At 40.0% G+C, this 21,750-nt stretch overlaps 1 protein-coding gene across 1 annotated transcript in view; it reads right to left on the reverse strand.

Annotated features, from left to right (window-relative positions):
• Positions 1-1,001: 1,001 nt before the first annotated feature.
• The window catches only part of rfx3 (regulatory factor X, 3 (influences HLA class II expression)), a 50,132-nt gene continuing 29,383 nt past the window's right edge, over positions 1,002-21,750 (reverse strand). Inside the window, exons 6-17 of the mRNA XM_088356225.1 lie at positions 20,911-21,092; positions 18,106-18,225; positions 17,925-18,049; positions 17,729-17,844; positions 12,396-12,511; positions 12,178-12,332; positions 11,977-12,074; positions 10,166-10,315; positions 8,757-8,965; positions 8,542-8,695; positions 7,341-7,383; positions 1,002-5,236 (exon numbers count right to left, since the gene is read on the reverse strand). Of these exons, the coding sequence (XP_088212351.1) occupies positions 4,980-5,236; positions 7,341-7,383; positions 8,542-8,695; positions 8,757-8,965; positions 10,166-10,315; positions 11,977-12,074; positions 12,178-12,332; positions 12,396-12,511; positions 17,729-17,844; positions 17,925-18,049; positions 18,106-18,225; positions 20,911-21,092 (1,725 nt within the window). The 3' untranslated portion in view covers positions 1,002-4,979. The remainder of the gene's footprint in view (positions 5,237-7,340; positions 7,384-8,541; positions 8,696-8,756; positions 8,966-10,165; positions 10,316-11,976; positions 12,075-12,177; positions 12,333-12,395; positions 12,512-17,728; positions 17,845-17,924; positions 18,050-18,105; positions 18,226-20,910; positions 21,093-21,750) is intronic.

Genomic DNA, 21,750 nt, shown 5'->3' on the forward strand with positions numbered 1-21,750 from the left:
AGACAGAAGTGGGTTTAAATAGGGACCGGGAGCCAATCAGAGTCCGAGGCAGTTGGCCCCAAAGGAGTGGGCACAGGTGATTGGTTATGTTTTTGCTTCTCCCTTTAGCCAAGACTTGGGACCCGTAGCAAAAAATAAATTATTTTTTTTACTTAAGATTCTAACCTGGACCAAAAGAGAGAAAGGCATTGTTGCGCTAATAGGGTATCGACCCCTTCATGATGACGTGATGTAAACCAAATAGCAGACCAGCATCTTATATGATGTCGACCAATAGCAGTCAGGCATCGTCACTCGCACAAGAGTTGTAATTGCATACGTTATTGGGCATGAGAAATAATTTGTAAATGCTGTATGGTGGCGAAAATGCAGTACAGGGGTTAAAAAAAAACATCTCATTCTACACCGTTAAGTAAAAATGTCATAAGGCGTCGGGGTCAAGTGTACTCCGAGTTCCAAGCCTGAATTTGTTGCATAAATATGAAAATAATTTAATGCTAGGGCAGCACGGCGGCGCAGTGGTTCGCGCGTGTGCGGCACAGTTCTGAGGTCATGAGATTGAACCTCCTGTGTGGAATTTGCATGGTTTCCTCCGGGCACATGCTTGTTAGGTAAATTGGCCGGTCCCAATTGTCCTTTGGTGTGAATGAGCGAGCGAATTGTCTGTCCCTGTGTGCCCTGCGACTGGCTGGCAACCAGTTCAGGGTGCCCCCTGCCCACTACCCGGAGATGGCTGGGATGGGCTCCAGCACCCCCGCGACCCTACTGAGGATAAGCGGTATAGATAATGGATGGATGGATTTAATTCTAAGGGATGCTATAACGGCAAGTATGGCCGTTTGGAATGATCCTCCATTCATTTTTTCTTACCACTTGGATATTTTGCTTGAAAAAAAGTTAGATATCAAGAGATTGAAATGAACAAAATGCATGAATACAATTTCATGGCACAACAAACAGCCTTGTGCCAAGATTCTGCTTTGTACACACAGGAGACGTGCTTTAGACAAGAAAACGTTTATTACCGCAAAAGACAAAGTCACAAAATTTAAAGGCGAGGGAGGGGGAAAAAAACAACCACACTAAGTAAGCTAGCCTGAGCGGAGATCTGAAATATTCAGAAAAACAAACTACGTCTCTCTCTCTCTCTTTTTTTTTTTGTTCTTTTTGTTTTAAATTAGTTTCTATAGTCAGCAATACGACACACTAAATCGTTTTTATAAATATAAAAGTCCCTCGGTTGTCCTGTTTTTATTCAAAATACATAGGTACAAATTCACCCTACACGCTCGCCAAATTGAAAAGATATGAGGGGGGGGCAAACAGCACGGAGAAAGAAAGACATGGAAATCGTATGGATATATATTAGATATCTTACATCATAAAAAAAAAAAAAAAGAGTAAAGAATCTCCTAATTTCACATGGGAATATTTACATTTTCTTTCTAATCTTGGCTTCGTTAAGAGAAGAATTGAAACCAAAAGCCAAAGATGCTTGTGCTTGCATTTGAGCGTGCTACAGGTGAACTCACGATGGCACTTGGAAACAAATACAAAATCACAGCCACATACCGCCCACCACCCCAGGAAATTAAACAAAGAGCAACCGCCATTGGAAATAAGTAAACAAACGTAGTTCTGTACAATTCATTCAAAAGAAGCGTCACTTACCACACCCATGAATTATCATGATGAATAAATAATAATAATCCCACGCTGCCTTGTCCCCTAGTCGTCGTGACGAAATGGCGTCCGGGGCCAAGTTAAAGGCACTGGAGTCTTGCTGAGGGTCAAGAGAAGCTGCCTGTTCTCAGTTTGTTTTTTTTCTGAAATATTTCCGTTGGCAGCGTTAGTGAGTTAAAAATCATCATCTGGCACTAGAGCCTATAAATAAAAGTACAAAAAAAGTGAACAGAACATTTCTAGCAGCACAGACAAGAAAGCACTTGATGTTCCTAAAGCACGGTTTAAAAAAAGCAAAGCCGTTTTTTTCCTCTAATGTCAGGCACAAATACAAGTTACCATCGACGTGCTGCGGATTTATACAACAAGGGAGTTGCGATTCACATTGAAAGCACTGAAATCCCTTTCGCTAAGGCAAAGAAAACAAAAAGTCCCACCCACCCTCTTCAGCTCCCGACTATATAAGTGAACGAAAGTCACTTCATTGCGTCTTTCTATTCCGGTTCTGAGTCCAACGCGATAAATATGAATAAATAATAAACATCATACAGCAAAAATGGTGATTTTCCACTCTGTATGGTAGCATCCACAACAGTTCAAGTATAGATGGTACAGTCCACGGGCCTTTTTTTGTTGTTTTTTTCATCCCTCTTTTCAGTCCACCTCACACAGCTACCGCCACAATCAAAACGCCAAAGGAAAATCAAGAGTTTGAGAATATATGCTGTACATATAGATCTATATTCATATATATCTTTGAATATCAGAAAATAACTTCTTTTGGTCCTCACTGTACAAAGATGACCAAAGGGTTGAATGAATGGGAATGAGAATGGTAAAAGCAGTTCTTTTTTTTCCTCTGTGCGATGTTTTTGTGTGTGTGCAATAGGGTTTGGGTAGACTGTGCTGCGGGTGTTTAAGGGGTAAGGGATCGGTTGGCGTAAGGGGGCCGGCACCACTGGCTTGAGGTAGGGTGACTGATGGAATGTCTGAGTGGAGAAAACAAAACATTTGTTGCATGTCCTACGTTTTAAATGGAAAAGGCAACAGTAAGACACAGGAGGAAGTATGAAAAGAACTAAAAACTGTCAATGTTTTCGAATTGTATTCATAATATACCGTATTCCCTCGAATTTTGCTGTTAACTGCATGTATTTAGTGAATTTCCACAAAGTAGGAACCATATGTATACTCTGTCCTATAACACAATTAATCCCTTTACCTGGGCACTTTACAGTTCCACATAAGATGTTTTAAGCCGCAAAGCACTGTGGGACTTGTAGTACAGAGACGAATGATTCACTCTAACTCCGGTTTACTCGTCCCAAAAGACATCTAGATTGGCTGATATCTTCAAGACATTTCCATTTTAATTTTGACCCCATGGCAAAAACGCCACAGTTGTATCCATCCATAAATAGTGTAAGTCCATGCTTCTATCGATCCACCTACAAGCACAACTTGTAAACAGGACGCAGCAAGGGAGCACTTTTAAAGCGAGAGCAAAAAGAGCACGGTACTTCATTGTTTTGGTGAGTGACATGAGCGAAATCACCAGTTATTTAATCTCAAAAGTTAAATGCGGATACGAGATCTTCTTGCGAAATGACCGTGGTCGTGTTTGATCGGATTTCTAGCATACAGGTTATTCAATTAGTTTTTCAATAGAAATGCCAACGATTCACTTGTATTGCTTCCATTAGTGCCCAGGAAACAAAAGGCAGTTTCCGATTGGTTTGAGTATAAAGGCGCTTGTAAAGTGATGCCGTAATTATTCGATATACGTATTTATCCGTGGAACTTAGGCTCAGAAAGAAATTGCGATGCGCCAAGGATGCGAAAGTCAAAATGAGGTCCGGCGAGGGAATACAGTATTGACAGATTATATTTCTATAAAAAGATTTTTTGGGAGGGTGCTGGGAGAAATTTTAAGACTATACATAACAAAACAAATCAATTCGTGCTATGTACCGTCTCTTTTTTTAAATACAGATAATTTAATGATTATCACCATAGTGATTGAACACAAAGATAATTGGTAGTAGTTACCAAGAGGAAATACGAAAAACAGACAAGCACATAAACTGGAGCAGGGTCTGGCAAAAGGAGTCGGTATTGGAGTGAGAGGCGAATAGTGGGGCTTCGATTGAGAGAATTTAAAAGCTTAGCGCTGCTAATCTGGACCAAAAGCAAAAGGGCGCATCTGTGGAGGCAGGGAGTCCCAAAAGCCTAAGTCCAAAAGCCTAAGTCGACCCAAAAAAAAGCATGCATACCGTTTTAAGAAAATAAAAACTGGGACCCCTCGAAGAACTGCATGTATGGTTAAGGCACTGTGATAAAGCCGAGGTACATGAAATCCCTGACATTCCTTCTGCACTGTAACATGGCACAACTATAGGCTCGCCCTCAGCCGCCTTGGTTTTTTTTTTGGTCCTTTGAGAAATTTAGACAGAATGCTTAAAACAAAAAAAGGAGAAAAGAGGAAAAAAGGGATTTGATGTGTCCTGTCAGCTGATTTAGTGATTACGTGGACAAGGCAAACGTTACGTTCTGAGTGCATAATAGGCTAGTGTCAAAGGGGAGTGGATGGTGGTGGGACAGGTCTAGCCGGGTCATATGAACTGTATCGTTTTTATGTACAAGAGTAGCAGCATTGCGCGAATCTGTCAAAAATCTGTAAATTACGATGCAGCAAGTGAACAAAGGCTGCGGCCGGTTAACCTCCCCCATCAATTACAGCTACAATACAATCCATCCGTAAAATTTCTATTTTTTTTGTAGGGGAATTTTGTGAGAAGATCTACACTACTCAATGCAGGAGATAAAACAATCACAGGAAATATGGGCAAAGTAACTCAAAGTGATTCAACTCGTAACTCAAATGAAGCCATTTCCAGGAAACCCTGTTCATCTAGATATTTGACATTATAACTGTCAGTGGCAGTTCCCAGTTTTCGGTTCTTCCGGCAGAGTATCCCGAACCTTCGATGAGTAGCGCACATCTTCTTAAAATTGGGAAACTCCGAGTTCAGTTTTCCAAGTTGACAGAACACAATGATAGCACCATGAGTTTTTGGGTTGTACTACTTAAAAGTCGATCTATTTACACATACCGGCTTCCAGCTCGCAGTGGAAAAAAAAAAAATCGATTTGTCAGAACCCTGTGATTCAAATTCCTCTGGGATCAAAACTCCCAGGAGGACGCAGCATTTGGGACAGACTTGGAGAAAAACAATGACAGAACCCGATTTTGACCAAACTGACGGACAGGCGGGTGGAAATACAGCACGAGACGGTCAAACGGAGCCGTAGGTGTTGCCCGCGGGGCCGCAGTGGCGGATAGCGGAGGTGGGTGCAGAGGGCGTCAATATGTGCTGGGAGTGGTCCTGTGGCGGCAGTGGGTGCAGGACGCTGGACTGGACCACGCCCACCACCGGGTCGCCCACCTGGATCACCTGGATTATCTCCTGCTCAGACTTCTCGCGCTTGGGCAAGGGCTCCCCGGATTCCTCAGGCTCATCATCTAAATCGCTGTCCATGCCGCTCGTCTCATCTGGGGAGGGAGAGATGTTGGGTGGTTAGAGCCCCACTAGAGTACCTGACACAAATGATCAAACAGTCCCTATAAATCAGCCACCTAATGTTGTCCCCTTTTGTTAATAATATAATAACAATACATTTTATTTCTAAGAGTCTTTCAGGACACCCAAGTTTGCTGTACACAGAATGTAAAACAGTTTTATCTATAAAAAAAAAAAAAAAAAAAAAAAAAAAAAAACATGGGTTCGCAGGAAAGGTAGAGTTGGGTATAATCTGCATAGCAGAGGAAAGAAATGTTAAATTTATGGAGAATATGGCCTAGCAGGAAGAGGTAGGATATGAAAGCATGGGGCCCAAGGAAAAAGCCCTGGGGGCACACCGGAGAGGGGTTTTGGGAGAAGAACTTGAATTGTACAAATTGAGTGTAGTTTTTGAGGTAGGATTGGAACCATTGGAGGGGGTGAAAAGGGTTATGCCAATTCATAGATCCGACAGCGCTTGTTCTCAGCCAATCAGTGTGTGAGTCAGACGACAGCCGGTTGCTGCCGATTTAGTGATCCACACACTAGTACAGTGGTACCTCTACATATGAATCTATTTCATTCTAGCTTTGTAACCTGAAACATTTATAAGAAGTGTTTTGTATCAATATGATTCGGCGATGTGTCTGGGGCAATAGTAACGTATCCATAACGATTGATAGGGGATGAAGTTTGTCCGTTTTACTCAGCCGAAAACTAATTTGAAGAAGTGTTTGAAATGGATAAAGGCATGCAGGCGCCCTCACGATCATATCAACGTGGAGACGATTGATGGGAACCGGAACAAAGTTATTTTTTCAACAGTAACTGTTAAAAAGAACAAAAAATAAGTATAGTCATGTTTGGCCAGTTAAAACACAGCATTTTATCAGCCTCACCGCATGACGTGTAGCTCCTCCCTGCCACGTTATTGATGTATATTACAATGAAATAGAAACCTGGACACGCCTTAACAATTTCCGAAATGGGTTTGTTCAGTCAGCATTAGATGGGCCAAGAAATAATAGTAAGGTGACATATCTAAAACTCATGATAGTCTGTTAGAAGAGAAAACAATAAAGTGTTTGAACCCTGCTTAACATTTTCAGAAAGAGTCTTTAAGTGTACATAGTACGGGGCTTCTGACCCCCCTGTAGATGGCCAACATTTTGCATCCACCCTTACAAGGTTAGCGTCTTTGGACACCTTGGCGGCATGGATATAACTCTCTATATAATAATTGAGACTCTTTTCTACTGATTTTGGAGAAGTTTGTATAATGAGGATGAAATGATACAGCTAAGGTATCAGGAATAGCGACTAAAGGGTTTCTTGCTGTTGGTGTGTTGGTTTGTACCAGCTCAGTAGCCTAGATGGTAAGGCGCCCGCTTTGAGACTGGGAGGTCGGTGGTTCGCGCCCCGGCCGAGTCATTCCTAAGACTTAAAAAGTGGTCGGCGGCGCCCTCTGTTGGCTGCGGCTGCATCGGCTCGCTACAACGGGTCAGGTGCAATCGACATTTCGTTCTGTGTACATTGTTACACAGAATGACAATACAAGGAAATTATTATTATTATTATTATTGAATTGAGGAGAGTCTACTGTGGATGAGGCAAGATATAGTATCGAAGGCAAACTCAGGTCGAGGAGGTAGGAAATGGAAAGTGAACCGGAAACATTTTGGCATTTTCTCCAACTACAAATTGACATAAAAAAACTATTATTTCCAGCCCAAAAAAAAAAAAAAAAAAAAAAAAAAAACCTCGGCAGTGTTTGTGTGTATGGCAAGTTACATCTCTAAGATGCCTGTCCGCAATTAGTCGACATCATATAAAGTTCTTGTCTATTTTTTTTAGTTCAGAATATAGCTTGCCTCGTAAAGACTGCAAGCTTGTCAATACAATAATATATTTTTTACTGTATTTATCGCTATGATTTCTAAAGACTGCAGTGAGGCGAAAAGGGAAAAGCACATTACAATAGATTTTAATCCCCTGCTATACGGCAAATTGACTTCATGATCGCCACCTGAAAAAGGAGAAATGTTCTATACCGGGGGGGTTTACGGTATTTCAGCCAACTGATCTGGGAGTGCCTACCTTTATCGATGTGTGTAAGCGACAGGTTGTTCAGGCTGTCAAACTGAAACAGAAAAACAAGTCAAGTCATGTTTATTTATACAGCCCTTAAAGGGCTGCACAGACCACAGATTATTGCAAACTACAGACTATTATGACAAATCCCCAGATCTAAAACTGACATGAGGGCAAATAATACACAAATATTGTCTTCTTTAATATGAAGATTCCACGCATACGGGAAGAGATTTCTAAAGACCATGTAAATACATCACTTATTAAAGGTCTGAAATTTATAGAGACATGGTGGCTGTCCAGGGATTTTTTTTCCCAATTTAGTGATCTTTCACTCGATAATCTTAAACAGGTGGTGAATACGGCCAAACCGACGACTTGCCTGTTTGACCCACTTCCGGATTCGCTGATTAAAGGTCTTTTTGGGGTCCTTGGACCTTCAGTTCTAAATATTATAAACATATCACTCTCCTCAGGTGTAGTTCCAGCGGCTTTTAAGTCCGCGGTTATTAAGCTTAGACTGAAACGACCCAACCTTGATCCAGAAAGCTTATGTAACTATAGACCTGTGTCAAACCTACCATTTCTTTCTAAAGTACTTGAAAAAGTTGTGGCACAGCAGCTGAATGATTTTATATCTGAGAACAATCTTTTTGAATCTATGCAATCAGGGGCTAACCACTCTACTGAGACAGCCCTGATTAAGGTAACCAATGGTCTTCGACTGGCAATGGACTCCGGTGCTTCATCACTCTTGCTGCTGCTGGACCTTAGTGCTGCCTTTGACACTGGACCATAATACCTTACTAGAACGGTTGGAAAAATGGATTGGTCTCTCAGGAACCGTCTAATCACATTGCAAAAGGAGAAAGATAAATGGGCGAGAATCAGTTTTGATAGTTGTGTCAGAACTGATCTAAAGCTACAGGCAGCATCTCATTGAGTTCATTACTGCAAAAGAGTTGGGCCACCAAATATTAAAAGTGAACGTTCAGTTATTCCTCTCCATTTGTCACTGTGTGTATGTCATCATTGAAATATGGAAACCTGCAAATGTTTAGATGTTTTTAGTTACAGCAAACACAGACAAAGCTCATTTGACATTTGACGGTAATACAGAAATGTTGAGGAAAGGTTCAGAAACTTTTCATACCCCAGTAGATATAAATGCAGTCGTTTTACTAAGTCAAGCATGTGTTCGGGTTACCTCGCCCATGACGCCAATCGGAGTCTCTCCGGTAGCTTGGGCAACCCGATGCTCCACCAGGTAGAACATGTACTCGTCGTACAGCAGTCGGATGAGATGAAAAGAACCGAAACTGGCGGCACTGCGCAGGGTCAAGTCCCTGATGACCATGGAACTGGAGGAAAAAAATAAAATAGGCGACTTCCTTCCGGGCCCCTGTGGCTGCGTTCTCTCACCTGTAGAAGGACCACTTGAGGAGGAACTGCCGAGCCGCCTTCGGGAAACTGGGGCGCTGTTCGTACGGCTTGAGGACTGTCGTGACCACGTTGTCCAACCAGGCTGCCCACTGTTCCAAAGAGCTTTGCTGTTGCAGCGTGGCCTTGAAGTCCTGCTCCAAGTGCTGGACTGTGCCCTCCTCACACTGGCACACCCATGACGCTTGCTCCTGTTCATACCGGCAATCAGAGGTTTCGGCTCGGACTTTTCTTCCATTGACTTTTTAAATAAATATATGTTTATCAAGATTATATATGTACACTAAAACAATGTTTAAAGAAACAAACAAAACAAAAAAATATTAAAAAAAATAAAATAAAAAAACTCCTATCTCTGTCTATTGTCCATCAGTCATTGTTCTTCTTTGTTTCAAATACCCGCTCTAGATTCTTAAGGATTAACTGCCCCTTGGTTCATGACCCAATTTTCAACCCATCAAAATGACTGACTGCCTTAAATTTTTTCCTTCAAACCCTGAAAAAATCTTTAATGGATGGACATTGTTTAACTTAATATTTCATTACAAAAGACAGGCTTTAATTGGTTATCATAAATCACCTCTCCTCCTCCCAAGTCCTCCCAAAAAAAATGTGAAATTTCGGGTTTGCTTCAGGGTGGCCCAGCAAAACAAGTTATTTGGTCTGCCTGGGTAAGACTGGCTTTTTTTTTAGTCCCCATCTTATTTCAACTTTAAATGTATTTATTTTCCTACTTCGCGTCATCTTTTACTAGACAAATACCTGTTTTACGGCTTTAACTGAGGATTTCTTTAATAAACTCACTGTCTTTAAACAATGGATGAATCTTAGATGAGTTTTTTTGTTTTTAAACTAATTCGGCATTTAAAATTTAGTCCGTAACCTCGGTATAACTGGCGAAAATGCAATTGTTTTCCCAAAGTCAAATCATTAGTTTTATTTTATTTAAAATCGGTCCACTTTCAAAAAAGGACTACATTTTCCAATATACTGAAACTACCACATCTGGCTACTAGATACCCAAAATATAATTAAAATATTAGCTGTTGTAGCGCAACAAGAAATTTTTAAGACTGATCAATATGTGTATCACATAAAATTCATTTAAAGCTCCTTGATAAAATTGATTTTAGACAACTGGAGCCATCAACGGAGCATTCTACAACACAGCACCCTGAGGCCATCCTGTTAATAATCAACACAAGTATACTGCTGGAAGTTTAAATTTCCCTACGGGGATGAATAAAGTATCTATCTATCTATCTAATTCGTAAGTACTTCTTTTCTCGACCTAATTATTTAAAGAATCTATGAATTGTCAAGAACAATAACAATAACAAAATCAAGGTGAAAAGAAAGCCAAAAGAAGAATATCCAAGCAGGAAGCCGACCTGCACGTTGGCAAAGTCGACGCGGTTGAGGTCGCTGAGCATTTGGTTGATCTGCGATGTGTTCTGCAGCACGGCGCGTGCCGCCTGAGCCAAATGGTTCAGAGAAGTGTATCTGCGTAGTGTTTGCGCAAAGGCACTAACAGCGGCAACCTAATAAGAAAAACAAAAAGGTGGATTGACATTCAGATGTTTTTCTTTTTTTCAATACAGTGGTACGACTTTATACAAGCACCTCTAGACACGGGAATTCTGGTAAAGACATTTTTTTTCTTCTGATAAATATCTTGCTTGCTATATGTAGGAGAATCCAGTTCCCGGAGGCAACGAGTAGAGACTTCACCGCCAGTTTGTTCATGAAAACTTCCACAGGCGAAAGTAGTGTCTGAAATAACGTCTGTCCGGACACCCGGGGCGTGCATCTTTTACGTCGGGCGTACAACTTACAAAACGGCTCCGCCCGGGTGACCGACAATTTTTTCAAGGAGAAAAAAAAAAAAAAAAAAAGAATATATATATATTTTTAAATCAAACGTTTGCTTTATTCCGATTTCGGTTCGTTAGGCAATTTGCGTACTCGGCAGCCAATAGGAAGCCTGCATCGAATAACTTCCTGCTTCCGGACTTTCCCTAGCGTTATAAGATCGCGCATTTGCATATCATTTTCCAATGTAGACGCACAGAGAACACAAGAAAAATGTAGAAGTGGTTAGGAATCGAGCCAAAACCTCAGCCTCCGAAGAAATATTCAAAAGAAGCTAACAAGATTTATGACGCTCCAAAACGTAAACGTACATTAAAAGCATGGTGGAAAGAGGAGTTCACGTGGCTTGTAGCAGATGACGCAAAGCAAACATTGCATAAATGAAGAGGAGTAAATACAGGTACATACTGATGGCAGATGGAAAACAGCGATGTCATATCCATGCAATGAATGTTATAAGTAGATTTAGAATAAACTTAATTTTAAAGTATTGTTCTGTTATATATTCTGATCATCAATCGTTAATACTTTGCAAAAACGGGTTTTTTTTTGCGCTTAGTCATCTTGTTGTGTTTCAAGTTGTGAAAAATGGGGCAGGCAACTTTATGGCTGCCCTGGTGTCCGGTAACTTTTTGTCATGAGTTTCAGACACCGGCAAAAGATTTAAAAAAAAAAAAAAAAAAAAAGGTTGTACATTCATTTAAAGTTACAGTAACTTGAATTTTAAGTGTAGAGTGAATTGTTACTTATCATCAACAGTTTTTTGATCCCTGTCAACCTAAGCCAATTCATCCTCCTATTAAGGATTTCAAATCCTCCTTATTAAGCAAAAATAAACCTTAAAAAACACAACGCGGCACCTATTCAATATGTAGAATATCACAGGAATATTAACAATCTACGATGAAGTTGTCGTCTGCAACCAGTGATAAAGACGTTCCGGATTAGAAACAAAATGGGCAAGAAATCTGTCTTCTTAAAATATTTTTTCCCAAAAATTGATGTGTACACAATGTGAAATGATCCAAAAATTGCATAAAATATTGGGAAAATATCAGCCCTTTCCTCAGCAGGAAGCATAAAGTTTTGTTACGTCGCTCATAATAAACTTGCCTTTTATCTCGTTAATATTCGATTATTTATCTTATTACTGTATTCTTTTATGTTTAATTTTTTAGAGTTCAGGAAGATTTGTTTTAAAGCTGTTCACTTGGAATCCTTTGGGAGCACACTCATTAGATTTAATTATTTTATATCAGTAAAATGTGTTCGAATTAAGCTTTTAAGAACAGGTACCACTGTATACGGAAACGTTACATCATTACTCTACCTTGGTTTGTATCATCCTTTGCGGAATCGCATTCATGGCGTTATTAAGCCAACTTTCTAGGCTTTTGGCAAAATTGCGAATGGCTTGAGTCAAGGCACCTGTTGAGTCAAACAGAAACCAGGAAAAAAAAGAGGAAAGAGTTTTATGACATTACCACTGAAAAATGTCAAGACGAGTTATGTTCAGGGATTTGTCACTCACTGGGAATAGGTCTGAGGACATCGGGGATGAGGATCTCAACGAGAGCCTGGTACATCAGATGGTCGCAGGTGCTCATCCACTTCAGCACGCTGTCGTGTCTGCACAGCGCTAACAGCCGCGAGCGTGGAAGCCGGGCTTCGATCTCGCTCACGCCGCTGCTTGCCGGGAGGGAGACAATTTCCAGCAACAGTTTCCAACGCCGCCATCCTAGACCTTACCTGTTTTCTGTTATTGTGGCGCCCTCTACAGAGTCGGGTGGAGCATAACGCCAAAATGTTTGCCACAGCTTCTCGATGAGGCTAAACTGCAGGTTGATGACGACGTCCAGGATGGCCTAAAAACCGAATTGGGAAGACAAACCGACAACTTAACACAGGGGTCGAAAACTGTATTCATGAACAAATTCAAACACAAGACAATTTATCCAGTACAATTATAAAATTATGTATTTTGCAGGTTCACAATTGTATCTGTAAGTTACAAATTAACATTTTGCATTCAAACATATATTTTTGAAACAAATCTCTCCCCAGATAGGTGTTGGGTAAAAATGACGGTAATATGCATCTTTCATTTTCAAGTTCCCCCCATTAAAAATTTCCACTGGGAAACACTACCTTAGTTTTTGGCATGGCCCATAATAAATGCCCATAGCTGATACGTAAACCTTGCATTATTACACATTTCATAGTGCCCTGTTTAGTTGTAACATGCAACCTGCCTTCTTGGGCGCCACCTGTAGGGGTAATGAGCCTTCACATGACGAAGCCATACAAACTAATGCCAGCTGACGTTAATGACGAGGTAAGAAGAAATTCAATTAAAAGCAAAGCCACCAGAGAGTAGGGTCGGCTTCATATTTAAAGGGACAGTGTGTAATATTTAGTTCCTTCCAGTGGTACAAACGTTTCAGTAAAAAATAAACATTCATGTGAATACTAAGCAAAAATACATCACCTATTATACCAATGTTAATTTTTAATTAAAAAAAAAAGCATAGGAGGGAAAATTTGTATTTGCTTTGCACAGAGGAATCCACACTTAGGTCTCCGCCATGTTTGTCTGGATAGATGCCGCCACGCTGTGGACTGTCCCTCGCTCGCACCAGACAACGCTGTGCCATCTAGTGGTCAAATATTACACAGTGGGGCTTTAAGCAGACTTGTTTCATGTCTTTATTGGATGCATGGTCTATCTCAGTAATATTTCAACCACTGTGCCACGACACACTAGTGTGCCGTGAGAAATTATCCAATGTCACTTTTTAAATTTTATAATTTTAAAAAACATTTATGAATAATTTTCTACAAATATTATGTAATTGTCAAGTGTCTGTGCTGTAAAAAGTGGGGGTATTATAAAATATATTGTAATGAAACATACCGTTCGGTGTCATTTTATAACATTTTCGGTTAGCGCAGTGCCGCAAAACTTTTCCAAAGGAAAAAACATGCCCTGGCTCAAAAAAGGTTGAAAAACACTGGTCTATCTAGTCAGACTGCAGAGGAACATGGCAAGAATTTCAAGGATATACAAGCACTTCACCCAAAATTCAAGTAGTTTTCAAACTTTGAAACCACAACATTAAACCTCAAACATTTTCAATGATTTCACGCACCGGTACAGACCCTGTTACAAGCTAAAGAATGGCTGGATTTAGGGTACGGGTGGGCATTTTCTTGTAGTCAATGGTTGCAAAATAAATTGGCGGTGAGTCTTGGCCTGGAGAAAAACTGATTGATGTAATTTTTTTTCTAACTGCCGAGACCTCAGCAATGTATGAGGAAGAAAAAATTATTTAGGCCAATCCATTTGATCTCATTCGCATTTATGAATAATACAAATGCAGCACTCTGCATGTAAATTCATATTCACTTATTAATTGACCTTTTTTAAGTAGAGACATTAGCAGCCATCAACCATTCCCATATGTTAGCTTCATTAGTTAGAGTCTGTGATACTAGCATTAGCTGCTAAATTATTTCGCTACTGAAGTGATGCTGGTGGCCAAAGCTAGACACCCAAGCGAATTACAACTAGGGCAAAGTAATATGTCTCAACATTACAACATCTCCTGATCTGGAACCTACATGGGGGCAAGGAAAAAACTCAAAGAACCCTTGAGATGGGGCAGCACATGAGGTAATACCTCTTCAAGGATGACCAGTCTGCATTGGATGTTGCAAGGGCAGTAGCAGACAATTAAATAGAGGTAATACAAATACAATACCTGTATGAATTTAATAACTCGAAATGCATCAGGGCTAGCTCAATGCTTTTTTAAAATGTCCTTTTTGCACAACATTTAACAGTTATCTTGATAAATGATATACATATAAGGGTAAAAGAATAACTAAACCAGAAATGATGTGAATGTTGAAGCAGTCCACTTTAATGCTCTATAAATAAGAATGATTATGGTGACACTATATCACCGTTTTCATTTAGCGGGCCAGATTAAAAAGCCTGATGGGTCGTAGTTTGCCCACTCCTCCTATAAGAGCGTTGGTTTATAAATACAGAGCATACTCAATAACCCAATCGTTATTTTCACATACTCGAAGCAACGACTTTATGATAAGAAAACGCTAAATGCCAGCGGTTGGCATTTGGAGAAAAATTCCAATAAACTCACAAAACGCTTTTCAGAGTCTACAGCTTCACCGCATTAGTTCAAAAATATGCTTGAGTCACAAACGAATGCCCTCAAAACCAACTTTTTTCAATTATGTATTCAAATAAAACAAATGTCCTTCTTTAAAATTGCACCAACAAATGACAATTTTCTACTCTAAATAATAATTGTGAACTGGTCAGTATCGGCCATTGTTGTAATTTTACTATCATTACATATCATATACACGTTTCTTCTTGAACTGAGGATTTCAAAATGTACTTTGATTTTTTTGCATTCAGTTGGTCGTGTTGCTGAAAACCAAAGTCATATTTTGCCATCATTTTGCCTTGGAGAAATAATCTGACTCACAATAAAGTCTGGAAAATACATGGCTTGATGATATCACTAAAAAAGGAAAATGTTGCTTCTGTAAAATATCAGAGTCTCTTTATTGATCAACTATATAAAATATAAATACATATTTTATAATTGTATATAAATTGAATATTTTCGTTCTCAGTCACTAAAAATTTTAACATTTTTATCCAAAGTAATGTTTTCTGTAGTAATTAAAATAAAAAAATCGAAAATGTGATTTTTGGGGATTTTCTACCTATATAGAAGCACAAATTGGTCATCTTTTAACTCTACTTATTCCTAAATTTGTGTGACAATCCATATTTTATGCCCCAGTGAGTAATATTTGACTAATATTTGATTCACTAATGCCAACAAAAACCAGTGCCAAGAGTACAGCTTAGCAGTACGATGCTAAACAAATATGAGGGGGACCTTAGGTAGGGATTCCCTTATGTAAGGAAAATACACATTTCTCGATCCAATTTTATTATTACAATTGGTACACGTGTTTTTGCCTAGTATTCAAATCAATGTTTTTACTGAATTAAATGTTTTGTACCAATAGGAGGCACTAAATATTGAAAACTGTCCCTTTAAGCACTCGTGATATTTTGATTGTATAATTAACCTAATGCACAAACTCATAATCATGCACTCTGCAATATACTGGACTGTCTCAGAAAATTAGAATATTGTGATAAAGTTCTTTATTTTCTGTAATGCAATTAAAAAAACAAAAATGTCATACATTCTGGATTCATTACACATCAACTGAACTATTTCAAGCCTTTTATTATTTGAATATTGCTGATTTTGGCTTACAGCTGAAAAAAACTCAAAAATCCTATCTCAAAATATTAGAATACTTCCTCAGACCAAGTAAAAAAAATAATTTTATAACAGCAAAACTAAATCAAACATTTGAAAATGTCCATTGATGCACTCAGTACTTGGTTGGGAATCCTTTTGCACGGATTACTGCATCAATCCGGCGTGGCATGGAGGCAATGCCACGCCGGATTATTGATGCCCAGGATGCTTCGATAGCGGCCTTCAGCTCATTTGCATTTGCAGGTCTGGTGTCTTTCATCTTCTTCTTAACTATACCCCACAAATTCTCGATGGGGTTCAGGTCAGGGGAATTAGCAGGCCAATCAAGGACAGTGATGCCATGGTCAGTGCACCAGTTACTGGTGGTTTTGGCACTGTGGGCAGGTGCCAGATCATGCTGGATAATGAAATCCTCATCTCCATAGAGTTTTTCAGCAGATGGAAGCATGTAGTGCTCTAAAATCTCTTGGTACACAGTTGCATTTACTCTGGACTTGATGAAACACAGTGGACCAACACCAGCAGCTGACATGGCTCCCCAAACCATTGCTGACTGTGGGAACTTCACACTGGATTTCAAGCAACTTGGATTTTGCTCCTCTCCAGCCTTTCTCCAGACTCTGGCGCCTTGACTTCCAAATGAAATGAAAACTTGCTTTCGTCTGAAAAGAGGACTTTGGACCACTCTGCAACTGTCCAGTGCTTCTTCTCCATAGCCCAAGTCAGACGCTTCTTCCGTTGTCTTGAGTTCAGAAGTGGCTTGACCGTGGGAATACGGCTATTGTAGCCCATTTCCCGGACACGTCTGTGAACTGTGGCTTTTGATACCTGGACTCCAGCTTCAGCCCACTGTCTTTGAAGCTCCCCCAAATTCTGGAAGCGGCTCTTCTTCACAATTTTGTTAAGGCTGCGGTCATCTCTCTTGGTTGTGCAGCGTTTCCGGCCACATTTTTCCCTTCCAACAGACTTTTTGTGGATATGCTTTGAAACTGCACTCTGTGAACAGCCTGCTCTTTGAGAAATTTCTTTTTGTGTCTTACCCTCCTGATGGAGGGTATCAATGATGGTCCTCTGGACAGCAGTCAGATCAGCAGTCCTTCCCATACTTGTGATTTAGTTTACTGAACCAAGCTGAGTGTTTTTAAGGCTCAGGAAATCTTGCAAGGTTTTTCGAGTTAATTAGATGATTCAGGTGATTAGTTGAATAGCCTACTTGTATACTTTTTCATGATATTCTAATATTTTGAGATAGGATTTTTGAGTTTTCTTAAGCTGTAAGCCAAATTCAGCAATATTAAAATAACAAAAGGCTTGAAATAGTTCAGTTGATGTGTAATGAATCCAGAATGTATGACATTTTTGTTTTTTTAATTGCATTACAGAAAATAAAGAACTTTATCACAATATTCTAATTTTCTGAGACAGTCCAGTATATTAAACAGTCTTATAATGCTCAAAACGATGCTTGTAAATATAGTAATTACTGTCAAACAATAAGTATTGATTGATTGATAAAGTAAAGTTTTAGTCTCTTCGGCACTAATATTGGGAGACGTGTATCAAAGCAGTATAATGTTATTGTAATTGTAAACAAAAATAAAGACACGTACAAACGTTCTAAATGCAGTTAAAAAAAAAAAAAGAAAGTTATCAGTTATCGGTCTCCAGAAACAAGGTTTTATCATTCATCAATGATCACGATGACAGTAATGCAGTCAGGATATTAAAAAAAGTCAACTGTACCTCACAGTGCTCCCTGTAAAGTGATTGGAGGGCCTTGATGTCCTCCTTGCCGATGTTCTCCGGATTGCTCGGCCCCAGGTCCAGTTCGGCAAAGTCTGGCAGTGCCCTTGATGCGTCTGTTGCCATAGCGTCAAATAAACAGCTTTAATGGGGCACAGTTTGGAGGATTTGATATCAGTTCAATACGGCGGCTGACCTAAGAACTGCTGGTGGTGCTGACTCTGTGCAATGACAGTCTGCTCTGCCACCCCGGGTTGGTTGTGGCCTCCTCCAGAGTAGTTCTCTGTGGGGCTGGTGTCAAACTTCTGCACCGCTTTGAACCTGAGACCACATAGCACGCATCAGTCTTTGAAAAATACTGAAAGAAGACTTCTTACCTCTGTTTCTGCTGAACGGGCTGTTGTCTCAGCGCCATGTACTGCATGTCCTCCTGGAGTCGGTTAAGCGGCGAGTCGGGCTTCACCCGTATTCCGTAATAATGATATTTGGAATTCCCCCTGTGCCACATTCATAGAACATCCCCAAAAGAGAAGAAAAAGAAGACCCGGTGGGTCGTCATTAGGGCTGCAACGATTAGTCAACATTGTCTACAAATATCGATGATAGAAACAGCCCAAAATTAATTTCATTGTCGTACATTTTTCGAACAAAGTAAAGCATCTCTACAATAACGTCTCTGTCTCGAGCAGTAACATAAACATACAGAAATGGCGGCATCAACTTTAAATATGCGTCCCAAAACTACTAAAGTGTTGGAGCATTTGAGCCTGGATACAACGAATATAAAGACTACTTGCATAGTTTGAAAACCAGACCATGCGTATCATGGCGGTAGATCGGTAAAGCACTAACATTTTAAGAGCAAGTCGGACAGTTAAGCAAAACAGACGTAACATTCAAGCCAATGCAGTTTTTGATGACCTCATACATTTTATACAAATATATTTCACCAAAAAGGACTAGACTATGGCTGACAAACATTTTTGAAATTAAATGCATGCAGTCAGAAGGTACGTCAGTAGTTAAATACTTAAAAAACGACAAAGGACAGTTGTTAAAAGCATTGGATTCCAAACTGTCGAGAATTGTAAGTGACTTTTTTCTTTTTACAGACATTGGGGTTGACCACGGAATGTCCTTCACAAAATGGACGTACTGTATTTGTTTTATTTATTGTTCTACTGCTGCTATGGTGCCTGTTATTAATTTACAGGGATAAAACATGTTGACATGATTTTAATGTATTCCCCTTAAGCCTGTCCCTAAAAAATGGACGGAGGTTTATTTACGTTTTTCCATTTCCGAGCGTAATGCCTGATTAGTTTTATATATATGTTCAATAAAAGGTGTAATTTTCAGTGTACCCATTTCTTGTGTGTTTGTCTTTTGCCACATAAATGAAGAAATATGTATACATATTATATAAATGTAACGGGTGGAATATTAACTTTTGTTTTGTTGAAATTCCTGATGAAATATGCGTGTGTAGTTTGTGTATCAGTGTCCTACAATGACGAGTCCAACAGTGCCACCTGTTGGTATGGGGTAAGATTTAGTTTAGCCTCTGATTTTATGACCGGAAGGCGGATATTGTTAGCAGTCTCCAGTGCGCTGCTATCAGTAAGCCACGATCTTTTAGTGCTCCGCAAAAAGTTTATTAACAACATTAAAACCACAACTGACAAATCTTGCAACATACACCGTAATGTAATGGATGTTGTCAAGCTGTTTGGATTTATGTTCGTTTTGCCGTACGTTGCACTTTACTGAAAGGCTAATTTCCCTCATAGATGTTGAGAACCAGCGGAGGTGCTAACCACATGGTGTGTGTATGTTGTGTCGCTCATTGCAGGTAAATTGTTCCCGTTTTTACACTTGTTATTGTCATTATTTCTGTTTTCACAAATATATAAAAAGGATGATGTCGAGTTGAATTCATTGTAAAAGTTAAAACCACTATACGATCATTTGTTAAAAGTATCTTGTTAAAATGTATGTAAAAATTATTGTAGTGGTTGACTTTCTGAACTGTATTCTATGTCAACTGAAAATAAAACTATTTGTTTTTATTGTTAGCAGTCTCCAGTGCGCTGCTAACGATGTTGAGAACCAGCGGAGGTGCTAACCACATGGTGTGTGTATGTTGTGTCCCTCATTGCAGTCTCCAGCGCGCTGCTAACGTAACTGAAATAAAAGCCTCATCATCCAGTCCAGCCTGAATGTGGATCCTTGGTGGGATGGGTACACCGCAGTTACATATGACATATATATATATATGATTATTCGACTAATCGTTCCAACCCGACCCACAAACTCACCTGGTCCGTGAACACTGCATCACTGGTTAAGAGGGCACAGCAGCGCCTGTACTTCCTGCGGAGGATGAGGAGAGCCCACCTGCCCCCACCCTCCCTCATCACATTCTACAGGGGCACCATAGAGAGTATCCTGACCAGCTGTATCTCTGTGTGGTGTGGAGGCTGCAGCGCTACCGACTGGGGTAGTGTGAGGAGGGTAACGAGGACAGCAGAGAAAATAATCGGGACTACACTTCCCTCCATTCAGGACATTGGCCAAAAGCGCTGCCTATCCCATGCTAAGAACATTACCGGGGACCCCTCTCACCCCCATCATGGACTGTTCACTCTGCTAGCCTCTGGGAAGAGGTTCTGCAGTGTGCGGTGCAGGACCACCAGGCTCCGCAATAGTCTAGTCCCCCTGGCCATTAGACTGTTAAATGGTCAATCCAACATATAGTTAACTTAAATCTAAACGGCTGCTAATCTGACTTTTTGCACTACTGGCAGTTTTTTATAGCTTGCCACTCATTGCACATTGCTCTCTGCACTATTGTAATTACAGCGTTATTGTTACAGTGTTAATGTTACTGTGTACCTTACTTGTTAACCTGACTGCCCATTTTGCACATCTGGTTAGCTACTCTTCTTGCACTATCGGCACTATGGTAAAATACTATACGTAGCCAAAATACAATACAACTTTATTTATATCTGTACATTCAAGGAAACTGTGGGGGTCAGATGCATCGACATTTCGTTCTGTATACACGTGTACTAGAATGACAATAAAGTAGATCTGAATCTGAATCTGAATCAATAGTCAGTGACGAGTTGACTATTAAAATAATAGTTAATTGCAGCCCCAGTTGTCATGATCCCAACCTGGTCCCAAGGCGCCTGGTGCGAAGTCCCATGAAGATGGAGCGGATGAGTTTGCCGAAAGAGGCCGCATTGACGGGGTCCAACTTCTGCTCCTGGCAGTGGCGCAGGTAGTGATTGTAGAGGGTGGATCGCGGGAGACTCACACCCTCTGCTGTTTCGTAGTTGTCCAGCAGCCATTGCAGCTGCGGGGAAATAAAACAGATATTGATTTACAGTAGTGGCTTAAAACATCCCGATACCAGGAATATTTGCTTGAAAAATACAGTAGACCCCTGGGTTGCATTGTCCCAAGATTACGATATTTTCGCGTTACGATGTGGACGACTATGTTTTTTGGCCCCGTATTAGGTTATTGTCCCCACCACGCGACAGCAACAGATTTTTTTTTTGAGTGCCAACAAACATAAAAACAATCTTTGCGTTTGTGCACATGACAGTGAATTATGTTACTCAAAAGTCTTTAAAGGGATTTCCAAATTCTAAAACATACAAAATGTAAGGAAATAGTATACGTTTTTTTGCGTAATATATATATATATATATATATATGTCATTGTTACATTCCAATTATTTTCAGAAATAATGCAATTTAAAAACGATCTGTCTCGTCTTTGACTTCCTGAGCTCTGACGTGATGTGAAGCACACCAGCACCTTAGAAAGCCAGTCACCCTGTTGATTTGCATGTTAACTACTAACTACTAAAACTAATGTTTTAAGTGTTTTAAGCCAAGTTTTGGTAGTTTTTATAGAGATTGGCTAGGCGTTGTGTCACAGATGGGTGCAGCAGCGGTACAACAAATGGCAAGCAGCCAAAATTGGGCGAAAAATAACATACAGA

The sequence above is a fragment of the Urocampus carinirostris genome, chromosome 16 (genome assembly GCF_059441175.1).
Source record: "Urocampus carinirostris isolate Australia breed hairy pipefish chromosome 16, RoL_Ucar_1.0, whole genome shotgun sequence".
In the NCBI taxonomy this organism is placed as follows: domain Eukaryota; kingdom Metazoa; phylum Chordata; class Actinopteri; order Syngnathiformes; family Syngnathidae; genus Urocampus; species Urocampus carinirostris.